The sequence below is a fragment of the Lingula anatina genome, chromosome 9 (genome assembly GCF_051362555.1).
Source record: "Lingula anatina isolate TDL-2025a chromosome 9, LinAna3.0, whole genome shotgun sequence".
NCBI lineage: Eukaryota > Metazoa > Brachiopoda > Lingulata > Lingulida > Lingulidae > Lingula > Lingula anatina.
Window position 1 is genome coordinate 11,147,258 of NC_141775.1, and position 21,959 is coordinate 11,169,216.

General features: G+C 36.1%; 1 protein-coding gene and 1 long non-coding RNA gene across 7 annotated transcripts in view; one reads left to right on the top strand and one right to left on the bottom strand.

The window, feature by feature from the left end:
- Positions 1-6,914: 6,914 nt before the first annotated feature.
- LOC147759904 (uncharacterized) lies at positions 6,915-13,471 on the top strand. Of its 5 annotated transcripts, XR_015330987.1 has the most exons (3): positions 7,041-7,061; positions 9,115-9,235; positions 12,574-13,471. It is a non-coding gene; the product is annotated as an uncharacterized LOC147759904 (long non-coding RNA). The 5 variants fall into 5 exon arrangements; XR_015330989.1 differs by lacking the exon at positions 9,115-9,235 and having other exon boundaries at positions 6,915-7,061; XR_015330988.1 differs by lacking the exon at positions 9,115-9,235 and having other exon boundaries at positions 6,942-7,061; positions 12,460-13,471.
- Positions 8,183-21,959, bottom strand: part of LOC106175953 (uncharacterized) — a 104,188-nt gene continuing 90,411 nt past the window's right edge. The window contains exons 27-34 of one of the 2 annotated variants that reach the window (XM_086994941.1): positions 21,365-21,496; positions 20,683-20,940; positions 20,129-20,386; positions 19,597-19,725; positions 19,176-19,304; positions 18,719-18,853; positions 13,507-13,538; positions 8,183-12,359 (exon numbers count right to left, since the gene is read on the bottom strand). In XM_086994941.1, the coding sequence (XP_086851067.1) occupies positions 12,285-12,359; positions 13,507-13,538; positions 18,719-18,853; positions 19,176-19,304; positions 19,597-19,725; positions 20,129-20,386; positions 20,683-20,940; positions 21,365-21,496 (1,148 nt within the window). In that variant the 3' untranslated portion in view covers positions 8,183-12,284. The remainder of the gene's footprint in view (positions 12,360-13,506; positions 13,539-18,718; positions 18,854-19,175; positions 19,305-19,596; positions 19,726-20,128; positions 20,387-20,682; positions 20,941-21,364; positions 21,497-21,959) is intronic. The other variant, XM_086994942.1, reaches the window with a different exon arrangement.

The following is a 21,959-nucleotide window of genomic DNA, read 5'->3' on the forward strand; positions in this document are numbered from 1 at the left end:
GTGGAAAAGTTATTGATCTATTAATCTATTATCATATGTGTCAAGCATATTCGCAAATGGTTTGACTGAGCTGTTCTGTTCACGGGTGTGAAATGTAACAGTTGAGCCGCGTACGGCAATATTGCGCAAAGATTTTTCTATGGAAAACGAGCAAACCATCCTGCGACCTATTTATTTATTTATTTATCTGTTTATTTATTTATTTGTTTGTTTGTTTATTTACTTGTTTGTTTATTAATTTATTTGTAATCGGAATCCAGCCATTCAAAGTGCTTTCAGAGTGCAGCGACCAAAGTTGAGTTGCGATTCACAGTCAGCAAGAAAGTTTCACAAAATAAAAAGGACTCCGCCATATAAGAGAATCAAAAGGGCCGCTTACCACCCACTAAGTAACTTGTGATTGTGTTGATGAAGTATTTTTTTCAGTGGAGACTTTAACCCATTTAGGTATGTCAAACATATTTTTTGTAGGGCAGTCATTGTAATTTAATCCATTTTAAACTTAATTTTCTTAAACTACTAAAACCTTTTCACATTGCACGGTTCAATTTTCTGTACCGGTTTGGCTGGTCTTACTAACATCAAAGAGATACAAAGAGCTAGGTCTCTTTGGTTTAGGTGGCGCTTTTTAAGTACAGTTGCCATTCCCGTAGGCCAATAGTCTTCCCCTGTCATGTACTTTTCTGTATAATTTTATGAAAGAAATGTATACTTCAGTAAAAGAGAAGTAAAACAAAGCTTGGTCACTACTTCTGACATGGAGTTGTTTCAACACTGTCTACATTTAATGAGGAAAAAAGAAAAAAAACAACAGAAATTGACGGATATGCTTAATTTGGTGCTATAGTGAATTATCATCCTGTCAGAAAAACACGGCAGGATTATTGATAACATATTAGCACATTACTTTTATTTCAAAAATCAAAATGGTCGCCAAAACATTCAGCAGAAAGTGAAGAAGCGCTGTAAAATCAGTACAGTTGTGGTAAAATTTGTCCAATTAAAAGCATCGCCGCTTTGTATGCTGTATTTTTGCTCATAGTATTTTTATAAACCAATATACTATGCTATAATGACAACTTGATTGACATTTAACTAATGATTGGTGAGAGCGTCAGTCCCCAGTGGGCATGTTGGACCCAGAGCGAAGTTATACAATAAGTTTGTTACATTTAATGTGTATGCGTGTGCGTGTATGTATTTATTTATTTTGTATAATTTACTAGATAGATTCACATCACTTTATGTCACTGATATCCTCAGAAAACACTATTTCAGTTCAATTTGTCGTCGTTTGGCTATTTAGGCCCCTTTCAGAATAACGGACTACCTAGTCTAAGGGTCAAATATGGCCGACCCACTTTAATACTTCCCCACGGGATATCTATTCAGTGTCTATTAGCGGATTGAACGGCAAGCTTTTTAGTGGGTCGCCATGTTTGACCCTCGGACTAGTTAGTCCCCTATTCTGAATGGGGCCTTACTCGTCTGTCCAGCTATCCCGAACTTGGCGTGTGCAGACCATTAATTGACATTTTAAGCCACGTATCTTCCGTAACCACTTTTTCAGTTTTTGTTTGTCCTTTTTAAGCTGACCATTTAACTTACCTAAGATCCCCTTTTTAACTTTATATCTGGTGCCCAACGACATCGTATGTATAACCAAAACGTTGCTAATCTTTTTAGACCTGTCTGGTTTGTATACATTTGTAATCCAGTTATCCGCGAACCAATCCGTGAAAACGGGCGGATAGTAAAATCCAAAAATATCTATATGTGTTCTGTGCACGAAATCATAGCTCAAAATGTCTGTATTTCCTCCTCGATGATTTGGCCCTACTACGCCAACATTTGGTGGACTAAATTCTGAAAGTGCGGAGATAAATGTCTCGGTCCATGATTTCGTCACCATTTCTGTGTCGTCATTGATCCTGTAGTAGTAATCCATTGAGTCATTGTACGCCGCCATCATGGCGTCATTTTGTGCGCGCGCAGGTGCACCGGCGTACAGACAGCGTACAAAATGTAGGTGAACAAGTAGCGATGGTGAGCAATATTTCTTGACGAAATAGAAAAAGTTATCTCTGAACATTTCTTGTGAATTTACTTTCGAGAAAAACTTATCCGTGAAATCATAGCTGAGGTAGAAGTGATAGGCATAGCCAAGACTTGCCGTCTGGCAGAAACTTGGCAACAAAGTTGTAAAAAGAGGTAATTTTCTCAAAACTGCCCATGTTCGGATAGGTCTGGTGGTAATGGCGCATCCCACGGCAATTTTCAATAGTGTCTCATCGGTGTTTTCCAAATTTGTAGCGACTTCATTTCCTGTGGTCAATTTCCCGTCAAAATAGGTCTGTTCGTATTCCAATTCTCCGTCTTCCTGTTCGTATTCCAATTGTTCTTCAGCGAAACTCGAATCCAGCGCGCGGAATTTAAAAATACTGGTGAGATTCACTTCTATTATAACAATATAAGTGAACGTGGTGATCCCAATGCCAAAGAGGATGGCCACAAGAATGGCGTTTTTAAATGTTGTCATGTTTTAATAATCCCTTGAATTTCCTAGATAACTAATATTCAAATGCGACAAGTTACTAAGTACACCCATGCATCGCGCATTACTGCAATTATATATATATATATATATATATATATATATATATATATATATATATATATATATATATATATATAGTATCCTGAAATCTGTTTAATGGTGTCACTCTCGGTGAAATACGTTGATATTTTGCCAGATTCTGGGAAATTGACATGACATCTCCGTCAGGTATGTTTAGATGTTTCACAGAAGTTCACAATGTCAGTCAGTCCTAGAATTTCGCTTGGATAGCGAAAACTTGCGCTGGTGGTGTATCAGAATTTCAGTTCAACAGTAGTACTGAATATACGGTGTTGCGTGTCTTATTTCTACGTACTCGCAGGGTATTGAGTCCATGGTAATAGATATACTCTTCCATGCAAGGTATTTGTCACAAACATCGTCATCAACATCTACAGATGTCTTTTTAGTAGATTCTTCTTATATATAAAAAACCCTAAACAATAAATACCAACTGGAATCAGTTACAATATGACACGTCTTGTTTAATTACGTGGGTTTCTGTCACAGGCGCACCGGTGTCTACGAAGCATGTATACAAAGAAAAGGCCCAACTTCCTTCATATGGAGAGCACTTGTTTGGAGCTGAAAAAATAGTATTTTTAATAAATTAAGTATGAGTTAGAAAACATTAGTAAAGGTTATTTTTTGTGTGAAAGTAAAGGTTTGAAAGGCACAAAAGAGATATTTCCAATTCTATGCAGAGGAGGTGGTGCCGTGGAAATTAACTTGCAGCCTCTAGCTACCTCCCCTTTCTTCTCTTTTTTTTTATATACAAAACGTAGCCTTCAAACTTATTTATTCACGTGTAAGCCCTTAGTGTTGTTTTTTATTTACTTTAATTTGAATGGATTTTTAGACGTCCATTAAACCATTTAAAAACAAGTCAGATCTGGATCTTTTTGGTTATTGCTCGACGGAGATGCAAGAGTTCGCTTGGCGTCCTTTCTCTCTCTCTCTCTCTCTCTCTCTCTCTTTTTTTTTTTTTGGGGGGGGAGGGGGGAGAAACTTTGAACTTTGCACCTAGTATACATGTATAAAACAAAAACAATCACAGTACCGGTACTTAACAGAAAAACAATCAGAATACATACCAGGTATTCAAAAATACAAATAAACAAGAAAGTTTAATTTAAGGTAACTTCCAGTATTTTTTTCACGCGTGCACACACACACACACACACACACACACACACACACACAAACACACACACTCCATTAATCCCTCCATTAAACAACCGCTTGGTCACAAATTCGTGTTCACTAAGGGTGCTTTCCCAGAGGTACAGATCCATCTAGAGATTAAGATTTAGATCGACCTAACTCCCTGGGGGTTCACGCTAAATTGCAGTCAGCCGAGCGGGCACCATAGTTAATTACCCCCTTACAGCTTTTAGTAGGCGGGACAGACGCTTAATCCAGCCAAGCTGACAGTAATCTAGTGAGACTCCCCACAGGGATAGATCGATCTAAAAATCTATGGAAATGGGGTGTAATACAGACCTGTACTTTTAAATCAATAACAAAGACACGGCTCACCGTTCACTCCTAATTGCATATATGTATGTGATGATACAGGATATCAACTAATGATCCCTTCCATCATGCATGACAACTACACAGAGGTGCGTTCAGACAGGAACAAATCTGGACCGATCCAGGTCCTTATGACACCGCTGGACTAAAATTGCTGAACTTTTCACCTGTTTGAGAAGCATTAAAAAGCCATTTACATAATTTTGTCCATCTTTAAAACGCTGGTTTTACTGAGCGGAGTGAAGTCTACCAATCTTCTGTATACGGATCATCAAAAGCTCACCGCGTATCACATCTCAAGGAGGAGTATCAAAACAAGATTTAAACTCTCACAAAACATTAAAAAAAAATTATGAAGATCAATCAATCCCTGAACGAAATCGTGTTTCATCAACCAGTTGCACTCGAAAGCTGCAGCTTTAAATCTTAAATTCAAAAGTGTGCCTTCTCCTAAAAGTACAGAGAAGGGGAAATTCAAACGAAATACATATAAATATGCTTAACGAATTGAAGCGAGGCGATACCATTTCTTCATATGTGGTCCCTTACCTCCATTAAGACCCGCTCACCTTAAACACGATTAAACTCTGGTTCTGTTAAAAGCACCTTCTCAGTTTGAAAGCAAGTCCACCCCCGTCTCACACTGTCATCGTTTTAATTAGTCTGCTCTTCTCGTTCGCATAATGACGCCTAATACCAATGCAGCACAATATCGATTATCTGAACCAGTACATGCAGTGCACGTGTATTTAGTTGGCCGTAAATAGTTCTCATCAGTTTCTCAGTGACAGAGAATGAAAAGCAATTTGCTTGCATGTGTAGTTTTCTATACAGGACTGAACAACAACTAAAATTTAAAATGCCAACGCCATGGAAAGAAAATATTTAGAAACAATGATGTGGACACCAATATGTGACACGCCCTTATAATATCGATAGGAAGGCCCCAATCCTTTACCCTGAGTGTCAAAGCAACGTAAAAATTAGCCTGTAAATATTAAATATTCCCTTGGAGTCATTTTTACTGGTATTGCTGATATGGGTTATATATGAAATCAAGATCGAGCTGGCAATACCGGAATCTAGAACCTAGGGTACAATCCTTTAAATGTTTCCACTTTTCAACCCGCTTTAGTGGATAACTTCATGGAAAATGTTGATGACATTTTAAAGATGTAACAAAGAAGCCTGTGTGAATAATAGCAAAATCTCCTTCTATTATTGACTATTTTCTGCCTTCCCAATACAACTACGCACGACTAGAAAGTGGAACTAAATGTCAGTTATTGAGAATGATGAAGTGGCGAGTCAATCTCCCACGTAACATAATGTGAATTTCCATTAATTATTTGGTGCTGGTAATGTCCTTTCTGTTTAGCAAGATTGATAAGCTTTGTTTGAACCATAGGCTTCAGGGGCGGATCCAGGATTATTCAAGGGGAGATCCAATTTCTTTAAGAATGACAGGCCTCGGATGCGAAGCCGACCCATGCCCCTTGGTGTGGGGTTCAGTGGTTTGGAGAGCAAACGGTGCCATTTGGTGCAGTTTAGAACTATGATTCAGCTATTCAAAATTCTTATATCAAGAAGGGAACATTGATGTGATTTTTTCCACACACACACACACACACACACACACACACACACACACACCTTAAATCCGCCAAATGAGCCTGACATATTTGAACCATATTTAGGCACTGACCATCAGACATCAGAATGTGAAGTAAATATAGATGTCGCCCTACACTTCCTAGGCTGGGTTTACTACACAGACTTGATTTTGATAATATCACCTTTCAAGACGATGGAAATAAAATGTCTTGATTTTTCCGAATTTACACTAAGCGTTTTTACACTTACGTAAACGGGCTAAAATTCTAATACTCGATTTGTAATTAAAATCGTACAACAGCACTTATTCCCTTAATGCTTAAATGCAAGTTCTTCTCTTTTTAAAAATATGTGTTCAAAGCCCTGTTTACGAACACTTTTTAGAGGATTATACTATTTCGATCGGCTTGAACAAAATTAATTAATTAAAAGTTGCATTTATCGGGGGATACAGAATTGCTAGGATGACGATTTTACTATCTGAATGTAGGCTAGTGTCACTTATGTTGGATATTGAAACTCTATCTCTGATCAAACTTTTTATTATTTGCGCGCTTTGAAAAGCAAAACACATATTCTTTCATTTACAACTACCAAAAATTATGAATTAAAATAAAGCGAGGAATATGGAATATTCAACTTGAGTGTGAAATTCGGCAGTCTTTCGCCGATACATTTAAAAGAAGAGTCGGCGCTGCCAGGAAAATAAGTTTAGTTGAGCATTTTGGCCCCTTTATTCATACTGAAATCTATAGTGAGGAAAGAGTTCTTCTGACAACAGATCATCTCTTTCAGTGTCCGGGTGGTCGTGCTAAAGAGCCTCCGATTGCAGCAGAGGCGAACCCAACCCCAGCCCCCTCCAGATGGCGCTATAGTACGGTCTTGTAGGTCAAACATGGCAAAAACTGTTCAAGATAAAATCATGCAGTGGACATATTAGGAGAGTCAGTGACCTACATAATGTCGTTCCATTTGGGGGTGGGTTAGGGTCTGGGTTTTATTTTCTGCTGATACAAATTGAAATGTATCGACCACTTAATGCATCATATACATTTTCATTTGAATAAATTATAAACAAAGTTTCGCCTGTCGGATAAGGGCGACTGTTGAATAGAAAAAGTGCCTACTTCATCCCGCCCCCCCCCTCCTTGAATTTAATTGAACCTACATTCAAGAAAGAGATGTCACTTCTACAGTTCTCAGAGACCAAGGAGTGGACGCAAGGCGGTCTTGATATTAAGATACGAATATGTCAATTCCAACCAATTCAATTTAACGTTTGAAGATACTTGAGGTAAGCATTTGATGTTAACTTATTTGTGATTCATTTTTGACAAGTAATCTGACGCATGCATGCTCAAAACTGGTTTTAGACATTCCTCAGCATTTCCCTTTGTGGCATTTTGGATACTCCACAATGTCTTCATTTCTGCATGCCCCATGCCAATGTGTGATGCTGTGTTGCACATCAGGTCAATTACTCGGAACTCAGTTTGTGGAAACATTAATGGCAATAAATTTTTGAGAACTTTTGCCATGAAAGGAGAAATGCTGTAGAGTCACATGTTTAAAATCCTCACAATCCGCATGTTGATATTTACTTTTCCTTTGATGCGTAAAGACGTATCATCTCTTCAAATTTGAAAATTCGCTGTCTCGTTGGCTTTAAAGTTTTATTTTGTGGTCTTCAATCGATCATTTTGTTTTACAAGTGTATGTATAGGGTTTGCGTAGTGTAGTCTTTATAACTTTTAAAATTTCTTGAACTTGAAAAACAGTTTTAGCGAATATTACTGTAAATATCACAGTTGAGCCGCACATTTTAATTCAAAAATGGAAAATAAACGTTTTTCGTCTGTTTAGTATTTCTCAATTTGTTTACCAAAATTACTATCTAACTACGAATAAAAAACGTTTAATCGGTTAGATAAATAAAACAATTTTCTGTAGTGTAGGTTTGTCGAATGAAAAAATAAATAACGTTTCGTCGTAAATATACTATAATAAACAAACTCCTAGGATACAGGTACGTGACACAGGTTATACATTAAGAAGTGAAGAAGGCAAACATATTATGTAGAACAGACTCTGTATCGCAGGGGACTCTTGTACTCGTTCGTACGTGACACCAGGGTTGAAATTCCGCGTATTTTAATTGGTGATCTAGTCCGTTAGAACAAATTACTATAACGTTAACGGTGATTTTACGTTTAAGTTAAACACTTACTTTTGTCTGTTCATTTGATAGACTTAAGACGAAATTTTTTATCATTTTGTCTTAAAAAATGGAATTGAACAGACGGAATCTTTTTTGGCGATATACCTAGACGAATATCTCCCTAGATTTCGTATATCGAGAATTGTTATTGAGAACTATTACAAACGCTTCATATCAAAGACAAAGAACAATCAATGTCATATATCAAAACCGTTTTATTTCATTGTATTTCGTCTCTTTGTAGAACAGTTTTAACTGATTACAGTACAATTGATTAAATTACATATCTGAATTATATATTTTTCACTAGTTAAACACTTACCAGTGTGGTTATGACTTTAATACACGTCGAGCACAAGAAACAACTTACACTTTCTCTAAGCAGTGACTACACCTGTATAATCTCATTACTATCTTAAACTCGTACAGTGCATGTATATACATACTAAATAGTATATCACACAGTATATGGATTCAAACAGAAAGAAATGTGAATACTATGATAATCTATAACAATTTGCGCACTTTTCTGTAACTGTACTTTTCTATATCTGTAAATTTAACAGGCAACTCTCCCTTGACTAGCCTGTTTCTAGGCCACTTTACTTTTATTTTTCAGACAAACGAACTGTCATTCAAAACAACAGTAAACTCAGATCCTATCACCAAAGTAAAACAAAATCTGCGTTAAAGGGATAATAACTCTTCGTATGAGGTCTACATTTCACAAAAAAAAAAAAAAAAAAAACATTGTGAATAACTCACAGAAATATAATATATTCTGTTTTACAACAAAAACAGCAGTTATAGCTATTATTCTGATATCTGAGCTTGTCTTCAGATCACGTGACCTCCACTGATGGCTATACTCTGCTAAAATCTCTTAAGAGATTTTAACAAAAAACCAAACTTTTTAGAAAAAAACTAGGGACAAACTTTGAATGTAAAAATGGATTCATTAACCATTGGTAAGTATGGGAAAATTGTTGTTTACTCCAGGAAAATTCATTTTTTTGCCAAAACGAAGAGTTATTATCCCTTTAACTGACAATATTACTTGCTAATTACACCAGCATATCTCTGTGTTGCTGGATAAGAATTAACTTTTCAATAAATACGTGATCGTTAGACAAGGTACCAGTAGATGTCGTTGCACTGGTAACGTGAAACCAAGTATGAACCAGTTTCAGTGACGTCATATCAAAAGCACAGCAGGAGGGCACCAAAATAAATGGCAACAAGTTACGCAAGTAAGTAATAATCTCTATTTAGTGGATGCAGATGGCGCACTGCTGAGCTGGCGATGCTTGGCAATTTTGGCGCCAATGAACAAAGCAACCAAGTCGGTAGTTTCGCATCTTGTGAATATTTTACTTTTTCTTGCATATTCTACCTAAGTTTCCACTCTCTCTCTCTCTCATTTCCTTCGTGTTAACACATAACCCAATAGTCAGCATCAAGTTTAAGATTACATCTATGAATATGGCATATGCTACTTGTATAATGTCGGCAGTGTTCGTTCAGTCCGGTATAACGAAACTGAGAGTCCGTGTAAGAGAAAACCCGCCCTCCATTTTGTTATAATGGTTAGGGTTAGCCTGACCTATGTGGGAGACAATCTAGGGCGAGGCTTACCTGTACAAATGAATGGGAAGCTGACTCTCTATCATGGGGGACTCCCTGTCACGTTACACCGGCCCTGACCATGTATTAACCGTGGTTTAAGACATTTCACGTGACTCGTATATATAAATCCCATACGAAAAAGTCCTACAGGATCCTATTGGACTTTTTCGTATGGGGTTTGCCACACATCTTTCTTCCTGCATGCCCTTGGGAACATAGACCCCTGAGGTGATATACACTGATACAGAATGAGATCCGACGAATGTTCACAAAGTTCCTTCTATATTTATCCATGAGGTAATGTTCATTTACGTTTTATTCTTTAAATGCATTTACACTGGCATATGAATGACATTGCTTCAACATGTTTGCGGAATTCAATGGCAGATCAGTGTTATAAACTTATTAGGGCTGTTAAATGTCATATTACGGTTAAATTACATATATTTATATAAGATTCCGTTTTGGTTTATCCTGTATTATATTGAATATGGGTGTGGAAATCCAAAGTGAAATGTACATCAAGACAGAATTGGTGGTTGGGGAAAAGGGGGGGGGGGGCATAAGAAGTGCTGATCACAAACGACTATTACATAACTGGATTTCTGCCAAGAAATGACCCCTCTCTCACCCTACCAAATTTCTTTTTTATCTGCCAGTGTATTACAGCAAACAAGTGAAGCTTTCCCATTTGCAAAATAAACAGTGGGGTTTTCAGATCTTTTTCATACTAACAACTACATTTGAAGCAGCACAAAATTACCTATATATATATGCTCCATTATGAAGATTCCTTAAAATTACAATTTCACAATTCTAAAGCACATACTACTACATGTACCTGGTACAATGGAAATATCTCCAAATGCAATAATAAGAAGCATAGATGAAAATGACAAGTTAGGTCACATTCAGAGCAGATGATCCTCGGATCTACTGGTCCATGGATCAAATCCTTTCTAATCCTTTAATGGTCTTCCCGCCTCCACATGGATTAAATTTTTGCTTCTGCAGGGCAGTTGCATGTGGAGGAGGGGTGATCCTTAAGGGATAAGGCAGTCTTGCTTTCATATAGGGTCCACTATATTTGATCCCCAGACCAGTAGATCCGAGGATAATCTGTTGTGAATGTGCTCTTAAACTCGCCGTTTGTGCAATTTATGTAATTGGTGTAGTCTAAATGTCACATCATGCCTAAATACCTTTGCAGGAGCTAGATTTTTCATCAACCAAACAAGAAGAATAAATACACTAAAAATGTATTAATTCCTACACTGATGAGCATTGTAAAGCATTTAGAAGCTCATAGGGAACTAAAATACGAAATTCAATATACATTAATAATTATAATTTAAAACATTTCACATTTCTAAAATTATGAAAATGATACAGGTTAAAGAATAAAATAGTTCAAAGGGAGAATGTAAAATTTATACAAAATGAGTTTTTAACTACCCAATACATACAAAAGAATCCCTTTTAGTCTTCAACTTGAACTAGACTAAGACAATGATAGTATTTATAATACAATAAACCCAACTACTCTCATGATTCTTTGGCAATATATTCTTGTGTAGACAAAGTGGCTGCAAGTTTGAAAAGAACTACATAATAATAATAATAATAATAATAATAATAATAATAATATCAGGGAGAAAAGCATTGGCAAAAATGTATAGATAATGTATAGATAAAATTATAGCAATTTACCCATATACTAATATAACTCACAATAGTACTGTCTTCGCAGGTGTACATTTACAATATAATATAATATGTAAGTCCAGGCGTGACAAGCTTTTCACCACTTTTCTCTTGCACAAGGGAGGCAGTGAAAAAGATGGTGCAAAATGGGACAGGTGGGAGAAAATGGGAGAATATTATGGATGAGCAGAGTGCTGTATTTGGCATGGAGTCACATGTGAGTATGTTGGGTGTGACAATGTGTCAGTTGAGACAAAGCTGTTGGCATGACAACACTTTTGGTAGGATACCACATTAGGATAGCAATGCTTTGGAAACAAGCATAGTCATTTTCGCTTTTTTGCTTCATCTCCATTGAACACAAAGGGTGCTACAGATTCCATATGGAGAGTTACAATGTAAGTTTATTCAGTATTCTTAAACAGCAGAACGGCAAAACACCATATCACAAGTTTATAAGGTGCTGTATTGCCCTAGAGTAGCCAATATGCACCAAAAGGTTCCTCTTGCTTACTTTATCTGAACTATAGGGGTCACCAGTGCATGTCCATCACATCTGTAGGTGTCACTTATGTACAAGAGAGTCCCTTTTTAAACTGTGCTTGCATGTCTCTTCCATGTCACACATGGATCTCAAAGTAAACGGCATACCAGACACCAAAGTTAATGGTCACACCTTTTCAAACACAAAAAGTTTTCACAGCTTTTCAATGCAAATGCACTTTATGTTGTAACTCGTGTCTTTTTGCTTTCAATACTTCCTGTGAGAAACCGCTGATTTTCTCAAGTCAGCTGCACCTCAAAGAAGAAGTTATGACTTCCTTCATTTAATGTTTCCTGTATGAAAAATATCTGCTGCTTCTCCATGAAGTCCCAGTCTACATTGTTATAACCTGTTGGCCAATATTTCACTACTGTGGCTTGTTTTCTGCACTGAAAATGGTCCTAATTTTCAAAGTATAGGTGTCACTACTGTAGCTTATCCCCCAAGATGTCCAGGAATGTCTCCCCGCTGTGGTCCTCGTCTAAATCGTTCCCCGTTTCCTAGAATTGAATAAATGTCTAATTTTTAAAACCATGAAGTACGTAATTTTTAAAAAGGACAAATAGTTCTAAAACAATATTCTTTTCATCTTAACTTTAGGGGAATATCTTGGAGGCGTATGTGTGTGTGTGCATATTTGTGTGTTAAAACATCAACTTTGCCACTTAATACTTGCAAAGACTAGATGGACATGATATAAATAATTTCTTATAGAGGCTCACAGGACATAAATCAATCACCAAAATACAATGACCAACCTAGGCACCATGACCAACCAAGGTACCATGACCAGTCACACTGCCATGACCAACCAAGGTACCATGACCAAGTTAACCATGACCAACCTAGGCACCATGACCAGCCAAGGTACCATGACCAAGATAACCATGACCAGTCACATTGCCATGACCAACCAAGGCACCATGAGCAAATTATCATGACCAGCCACATTACCATGACCAACCAAGGTGCCAAATGAACCAAGGTAGCAAGACCAACCAAGTTGCCATGACAGACCATGTTGCCATCAACAAGCTTCTGGTTGTCATCATAGCCCTTTGGTATCCTTTGCCAACTTGTTGTTTTACTTAGTAAAGTCAACACCTCATCCCATCACCTACATGCATTTGGTAACTACTAGTATCTCGACTAGTTCACGTTAGGACATTGAATAAGGGCCTAAATTTCCATATATACTAATAATATCTGCCAAATATTTGACCACAAATAGCTACTTTTTAGACTGCGTTCCCATAAACCCACCATATAGCTGGATGGATCTAACACTGCAGGGCTACTCGCTATTTTTAAAGTGTAATCAGCTTAATTGTCTTCATGTCCCCTTGAGTTACTAGGGGGTAACTGACTATCATTAGCAGCTTGAGTAACAGCTAGTAGCCTGTTTACAAATATTTGCAGTACAAATACAAAATAGTCTGATTGGAGAAGTAACCTTGTAAATTCCAACATTTTCACCAGCTAGTGGTGTATTTGATAGCTATCTCTATCAACACATCAGTAATACTATGCTATTAGAAATGATTTTATTTAGAAAAGTTTTTATATCTATCATTTAAAATCACTTAAGTTAAATTATAAAGAATAAAAATAATGATAATAAAAACAGATTAGTTTCACTTTGCTTACCCATGTTATTCTACCAGGTACAAATTTTCCCGCTTCACAAAAGAAATAAAAATGTTAGGCTATCAAACTCAAAATAAAACAAAAATAAAATTAAAACTCGAATGTTTGAAAAATCACACTCATTATGTTACTTGATCATTTATTGTTTTTAAATTCTAAATAGTTATGTTGCACTCTTTATTATAATAAGTAAATTGTGAGAAAAACAACTTAAAACGTTGGTTACAAAAAACTTGCACAAGAGGAATAACATGTGATATATTAAAATTTAGTGAAAAGAAAAATGTTGCAGGTAATTTGTTAATTTGTTATTATCTAACTTAAAAAAAGACATTACAAACTCTTGGAATAAAGACTGTGTTTACAACTGACATAACTTCTATCTGAATCTGCCCATATGATGTCACTAGAGAACCAAATTGCTCACAGGTGTTAAAAGCAACCTTGTGTTTATAAGTCTTCTACTGACATCAGATAGGGTACTTCCACACACAATTTTCAAACTCTCTTTTCTTTGAAACAAGTTTTTCTCATTTCTTTTGATTTAAGTATTTTCAAAATCATGCCAATCTTTTTTTTTTCTTAGAAATTCAAATCAAAAGATTGGAAATCATGAATGAAACATTGTTTATGCATGCAAAGCCTATGGATTTGTTTCAAACTTAGTAAGAAGTTAATGGAGATAATTTTTGATCAAATTGAGTCCGTCTGGTAGTAAACATGGCCTAACGCTTACCAAAGTAACATGTTCAGTAAAAAAAATCAGCATAAGGTTATAAAGTCAACCAGTATGTATAACAGGTGCATTAAGAGCATAACCTTGCGCAGAAGTCGAATGACTTGTGTGCTACTTTGGTGAACGTGAACAGTCCAAGGAAACAAGTGTACATGTAAATGTGTCTTAATATTTAGGGAGACTGAAAGCGAAGGGGAAGTTGCTGTCAAACAAAGCATGATGTGAACTATATGCAAAACGTGATTAATTTAAAGGAAGCAAAACTGTGCAAAATCATGTGAAAAAAAGTAAATAAAATGAAAAAAAAACCCAACAAATTTTCTATTTAAGATAACAACCACAACAAATAAAAAATCCTGTCAACAACAAACTGCCATTTTTCAATGAAAAATATGCAAAAACTCATGCTTTGTTATATACCTCCAGACACATTGTAAAAATATGAAATTTTCAGCTTGTTTCTCTCAGCAATTTAATCTAATAATTTAAAATAGCTAGATGTACTGATGTGTTATCCAACATTAAGTCACCTAGCTAGCTAACCTACATAATTAGTAGTTGTCTAAATTACTCGTACATCCACACTTTATCTAGACTTTGCCAATGCCTATCTCAATGCGCTTTTTTTTTTTTATAAATAAACAGTTTATTTTGTATACGGTAATGTGCCAAGCATTTCGACGGGCCCAGTCAATCCGACCAAAAAAATTATATTATAAAATTAATTTTTCTGGGCTCAAACATTTAGTCCATACGTCAAAATCATGCGACAGAATTTTTTTCTTGTTCCGATTGTTCGACCACATCGTCGGCAAGACTCGGTACATTTTCAAGCCAGTCATATAGATGCTGCATGCCGGGCCCTTTGTCAATTGTTGTCCTTTCAATAGCTCTCGTCAATGAGAAAGAAACTATTAACTGAAGATCTAATCTGGAAGCATGACGTACCTGTCATTTCCTTTGTCCCCGATGACAAAATAGTGTTATAGACTTACAATTTGTGCTTATTAAGCAGACTTGCCCTCGCTGACTGATTCATCACGCCCGTAACTGGGGAAGGGGGGGGGGGGAAAGGTCCATTCTGGATGAAACCAAATATCGACAGTGGGTAGAATACGTCGTAAACACCTTCATATAGACCATATATAGCGTTTGCTAGCAATAAAAAGTTTGGGAAGAATAAGCAATTTATTTTCAAGTTTAATTGAAATATATATGCAGATGGGGAAACGTTCTTGAAGTCAACACCGCAAGATCTTACATTTACTACAATCGACCGAGATCAGCGGGATCCACCGCCCAGACTTCTTGGCGCCAAATACCACGCGCTGTCAATATCTGACGAACACGTGTAGCTGTTCACCTACATTGATAACTGATTTGTCAACAAGAAAAATGACGTCTTCCTTAACTCCATGAGAGCTTCATAGAGAGTTCCACTGGATATTTACGTTACCTGTGAGTCACTTTTTATTTCCCCAGATGCATTAAATGTTGATGATATTTAGCGTAATCCACGAAGAACTCCATTCCTGTGACCCCCCTCCCCCAAAATGGGACCGTCTTCATTAACATGTGGTTTGCGCTATGCTAGACTAGACCAGATAAGACCAGTCTCATTTTGCATGTGCTCAATGATTCTCGCGTCAAAGTATAAATGCGCTTGTTTTGTGAAAATTATGGCAATTAAATGCTTATTTGACGTTCGGGTTGTATGAGTGAGGTTTTCAATATGCACCGTGGTTTGTGCACAGCGAGAGTATATAAGTAAGAAAATCGGAAGAGTGCCAGCAAGATAGGCCTACTGTATGTCTATCGGCACAGGTAGGCTCCGTATTTTGCCTTTTCTCAATGTGTTTTAATATGACATGCTTTTTAAATAAAATACTTATAAGTAATTTGAAGTTACACTGAATTCCGTTTGAGTATCAGTTGGTATTCTTTGATACGGGTGATTGAGTTTTCTTCGGAAGTACGTCTACGCCTCGACGCTGAGCAAGCCTTGCGGGTTGAAAACAACTGATCTCAAAAATTAAAAAAAATTTCAATTCAGTTGATTTCAGTTGTCATATTAAAATTCAAATAGGGCGTACGTAGATCACATAACTAGTTTAAGTCTACTAAAGCTACCGGTTTCAAATATAAGTGACCGGCCTTTGTTTACAACACCTGTCTCTGGGGAAATGATCGTAGGTGAGGGAAATATATAATTAGAAATTATAATTGTCGTCTTTTTTAATGTTAAGTAATGTTAGCACATATTGTACACAGCAAAATAAGATTTTAAAAGGAGGATAAAACAAGCCTGAAACACGTGTTAGGCGAAAATTGCGGCTTATCTTGCGTAACACTTCCGGTAAAATGCAATACTTCCGGAAAGATGGACGTTTTGGCAGATGCCCCTAACAATCCGACGATATCAAAGGTTTCCATTTGCTGTATTTTAATCAATTCGACCAAACTGGCATTTCCATGATATTAATTAATTAATCTTGGTCGAATTGTTTGGCATATTACCATAGATAAAACATATGCAGTGAGTGAGTATAGCATTAAAATGACCAACTGAACAAAAATCACTTTGCTTTCCCTACATATTAAAAACAAGAGTAAAAAAAGAATTAAATGATTGTATCAAGTGTACTCATTATTTTAATTTTTCTTATTTACAATTACCCTATAATAACCTTTTCATTATAGTCACTGATTTCTTTAAGTAATTTAAAATATAACAAGGTAGATTTTAATCTTCATAAACATATTAAGTATCTCAGCACTAAACATAAATTTCCTGAGACATTCAGTTAATGATCAGAAGTAAATGCCAAAGTACTATTATTTTAATGCATTCTGGTAGTTGAAATAAAAAAATACTAGCAAAATCTCATTTGATTAATGCTGGAGCCAAACGTGCATTGCAAAACCCAAATAATACTAGCTGCTACAGCACTGAATATATATGCACCTTGTTAGCTTGTGTTTATATGTCAGACTCAATTTAATAATATGAATATTTACCCCAAACCAAAGGCAGATTTTTGGACAACACTGTAGAGACAGCATTTAGTTTGAAACAAGTGTTAATTGATCAACCTTTTCAAAATCATTCACAACACATTAAGAAAAAATAATAATAATAATAAAAATGTCCAGATAAAGCAAAGTCATTCTATTATCAAGATTCCTTTCTAACGCATGCATAAATTTTAACTCTTCGTAATTTTCAGAAATTGTAGAAGCCAAATAAATCAAGTATCATTAAGATCTTGTCAATGAATATTGATTATCTGCAAGCTTATCATACGTGTTTAAAAAATCTAGAACTTGAGTTTCACAAAAGGCATTCAAAAACCCATTCCAAACATATCACTAGCCTTTTGGATGATTTTCTTATCGTTTCATCTGCACTTAAACGTGGGTCTGATGAGAAATATCCACAGCCATAAAAGAATGGCAATATCAGTTATTTGAAATCAAAAAAATGTTTGACTTTGATTTTGGATGAACCAGGAATGCAATGTCTACGTTTCTTAAATGTGTTAGCTGAGAAGGCCATTGCATTAGGAGTGACCTTACTCAGTATATGAACTGGTTGAGGCTTTATAGGTGGGGCAGGGGGTTGAGTGGGGGTGGGGGTAGCAGGTAATCAAGACCATTTGTGCAGCCCATATGTTCAAGAAGGAGCCATTTCCTGACAAATCCTGTCATAGATGTACTGGCACATAAGCATCTCTAGACATATTCGAAATAATAGCCAAATAAATATACATGCATTTCCAAGTCCCAAGAGTGGTAAAGTTAATACTTATTTCTCCAAACATTTTTTGACTAATTTCAGGCCTAGATCTTTTTTCTTAATTTTCTTTAAAATTTCTTTCTTTTTTATTTATTTATTTTTATTTTTTTAGAGGGAGGAGGTGCCAGGATATCTATTGACAAATTTGCTTCACAATGGTCTTTCATGGTCTAGGCTGCAATCTGTATTATGGAAGCCAAGGAAAGACTGTGTTGGAAGGAAGGGTCCATTTTGTTACAATTATGAGGGTTATTGATGTAACAGTTAATATATTACTTATTATCAAATCTATGAAAATCTACATCAATTTATATTTGATCTACCAAAATGTTTAAAAAAATTATAAAATATTCAATTATTCATATTTCACCTGAGGACAGAGAGTATTCTATCTTTCAGTCACTGATAACAAAATTTTATTCATAAAAATAACAGCTAATTTCATATACCTGAATGATTGATTAAGCCAAAGATCAACCAATCATGCAATCAGTCCGTTACTCAAAAAAAATGTAGGTATATGGTAGTTCATCATAGTTCATGTATGAATAATTGAATATGTTAAAACTTCTTTTATTTAAGTCACACTTAAAATTAATTAATCAATTAATCAACTAATTAACCAATCAGTTGATTGATTAATTAGTTCAATTGATTGATTTAATTCCATGCTGTCTCACCTGCAGGAGTATCACAGTTAGCACCCACCCATCCTTTCTGACATATGCACTTGCCAGACACGGAGTCGCAATAGTCACTCTGTCCACAGTTACATGTTAACTGACAGTTTGGACCATAGTGAACTCTCCGACATGCTGAAATTAAACAAAAAGGTGTGTGCGAATAATAATAATAATAATAATTGTTATAATGAATATATTTTATTCAATGTATATTGTTAATGTGTAGTGCATAGCTGTATATGTGAGCTACATGTGCATCTGTACATGTGTATTGTTGTACATTTGTTGTACATGTGTATTGTTGTAAATTTATTGACAATTTCTGGTGCAACAATTCAATACTGAACCTTAGTTTTATTTGTGCAAATTCTCAATTTCAAAGTTAAGACCAGTTTTGGATCTTAAGTCTTTTTTTTTTTTTTTGAAAAAGCAGTCCCTGCAGAACTTAACATACAACTTAAACAGCCCAGTCCTGCATGTCCTGGTGCACATTTGCACTCTCCCGTGAGCGGGTCGCATTCTCCATCCTCCCCGCACTCACACTTCTCTAAACAATTCATCCCGTAGCGACCTTTGGGGCAAACTGAAAATAAATAAAAACAAAAAAATTTTTTTATATTTCTGCTGAAAACATCTCATTCAAAACTTCACAGAAGAGTTTGTGAGAAATGAAAACTTAATTAATAGCAGTTGGATATTACAGTCAGTTAAAGTAACAGAACTTTTCACTGTTTTTATTTAAAATTCATTTGCTTTGTTTTTTTTTAATTTTTTCTTTATCACATGCTAAACATGAATTTCAAAACAAAATATCAGAAAAAAACAGAAAAATACAGTCTTCAACTGAGTAGGTTTTGCAGCAATGATTTTCTCACCTTTTTCACACTTGTCACCAAAGTATCCAGGCACACAGGTACACTGCCCTGTGACGTGGTTACACCTGGCGCCGTTCTGACAGTCACATGTCATGTTACAGTCCTTGCCAAAGAACCCAGGGGGACAGGCTGTAAGTATAAAATACCATCAGTGAGAATTCTATTACAAATAGCACTTCAATGTTTTGATAACGTGGCCAAGAATAAGGTGATCAGTGAGACAGGTTGTGAACATAACATCAACAATATGGTAATCTACTTTTAAATAGCATTATGTGATCTTAATTCACCTCTTGCCAAGCAGCCCTGGTAAAAAAAAACATGTTGATAAATTTGATTATTTATACATTTATAAATACACCTTTGATTGGATTTGTTCAGGTTTTGATACAGTCTCTATTTTCTGGTGTCATTCTACTAGAAGAACTTCTGATTGTTTAAGAAGCAGGCTTTTAATGACAATGCATGACACTTATGAATCAAAGGAACAATCATTTTGTATTTAAAGATTTGTGACATATAAAAAACTCACCATGTTCACATATCTGCCCATACCACCCCTCAGTACACTGACAACACCCAGTCACAGAATGGCAGACGGCCCCGTTCATACAATCACAGCTCTTGCTGCAATTAGCCCCAAACTTCCCTGGTGGACACTCCTGGTCACACAGTTCACCAGTCCAGCCCAGGCCACACTGACAGTGACCAGTCTCTGGGTCACAGCGGGCCCCGTTTTCACAGAGACATTTTTCGAGGCATTTCTCTCCCCAGAAACCTGGAGGGCAAGCTGGTGGAAAAATATATAATTTGATTACGTAAATGGTGTATGCTTTGCTTTCTTATTCTATACAAAATCACAGATAAACAGAGACTTAAATTTATTTTCATAGAGTCAAAATTCATCTTGTTAATTTTACTGCATATAAAGACCAAATTCTGTAACATACTGTCAGTTAGAAAAACCTTTTTTGTCACAAAAAGGTACATAAATGTCTGCTATACCTCACATGTTCAAAATTAAGCATTTTCACATTTAAAACCATGTTGAATTTTTTTAACCAAAAGGTCGGAAGTGGAAATTACCCATTTCACAATTGTCACCATGGTAACCACCCAGGCAGATGCAATGGCCAGTCACAGGATCACACTGTCCGCCATTTTGACATGTGCAGTACTTCGTGCAGTTCATTCCATAGGTGCCCATGGGGCATGGTTCGTTACAAGTAGAACCTATCCAGCCTGGCTCACACGTGCAAGCCCCTGTGCTCTGGTGGCATTTTGCGCCATTTTCACACTGACAGTCTGAAGAACAATCTGGGCCGTATTTCCCATCTGAGCAGCCTGGAAAAGATGATTATCATACGATAGCTATAATGTGTCAGGAAATTTGTTTGGTTCATAATTATGTAAGAATGTATTAAATAGTAAAGTTGCATGCTCATCAGGGAAATACTGTTATGAAATGATATCAATATCTGTTTATGGATTTTTCTACATCAAGAATCATTAAAAAATTGTATGCTTTTACAAGTGAATAGATTGAACATCTGGGAACACTTTAGCATAATTGTTTATTCACAAGTAAGGCCACATTCACAAACAAAGTTGATCCACAGACCAACAGATCTGCAGATCAAATATGGCTGTCACAATTGAAAGCTTGACGTGTAATCCCCACGTGGAATCTGTTCAATGTCCTTCAAGTGGGTCGGCCATCTTTGATCTGCAGATCAACTGGTTGCGACTGCAGCTTAAGACAATATACCTCCATGGCAGTCAGCGCCAAAGAATCCAGGTTTGCAGGTACACTCGCCCTCCCTGCTGTCACAGGCGAAGTTCTCGCTGGGGCAGGAACAGGTCTCCTTGCAGTTGCTGCCATATTTCCCTTCCTCACACGCTGAAATATTGACAACATAAGAGTACCGATTTTGTGTTTCCTAAACATTATCTCTGTTCTACACAAATCTTTTATGTTTCAATAGCACTCTCTCCATTCTGCATTTACTTCTAAATATTCAGTAAATCTAAACATGGGTTTGAATAGACAGCAATAATTCTCCATTTCTACAGTCACCAATTACATGTATTTAGTTTTTGTCAAATACTGTTATTTTCTTCCTTATTTCCTTTTTGTGATTCTGATAACATCCAGCAAGAAAGTGGACTTGTAGGTTCAGTAAATGAATTTTTAAAAAGAAGGCAGCAAAAGCTGTCAAATATACCTACATATACCAGGTCAAACAGTATTCTATTAATTTTATCAAGGATGTCAAAAAGCATGAAGCATGCTGAAAAAAAAAGGCATTAATTTTCAAAAAAAGGTCAGATTAAGCTGATTTTCAACTTGACCTCTCTCTGCA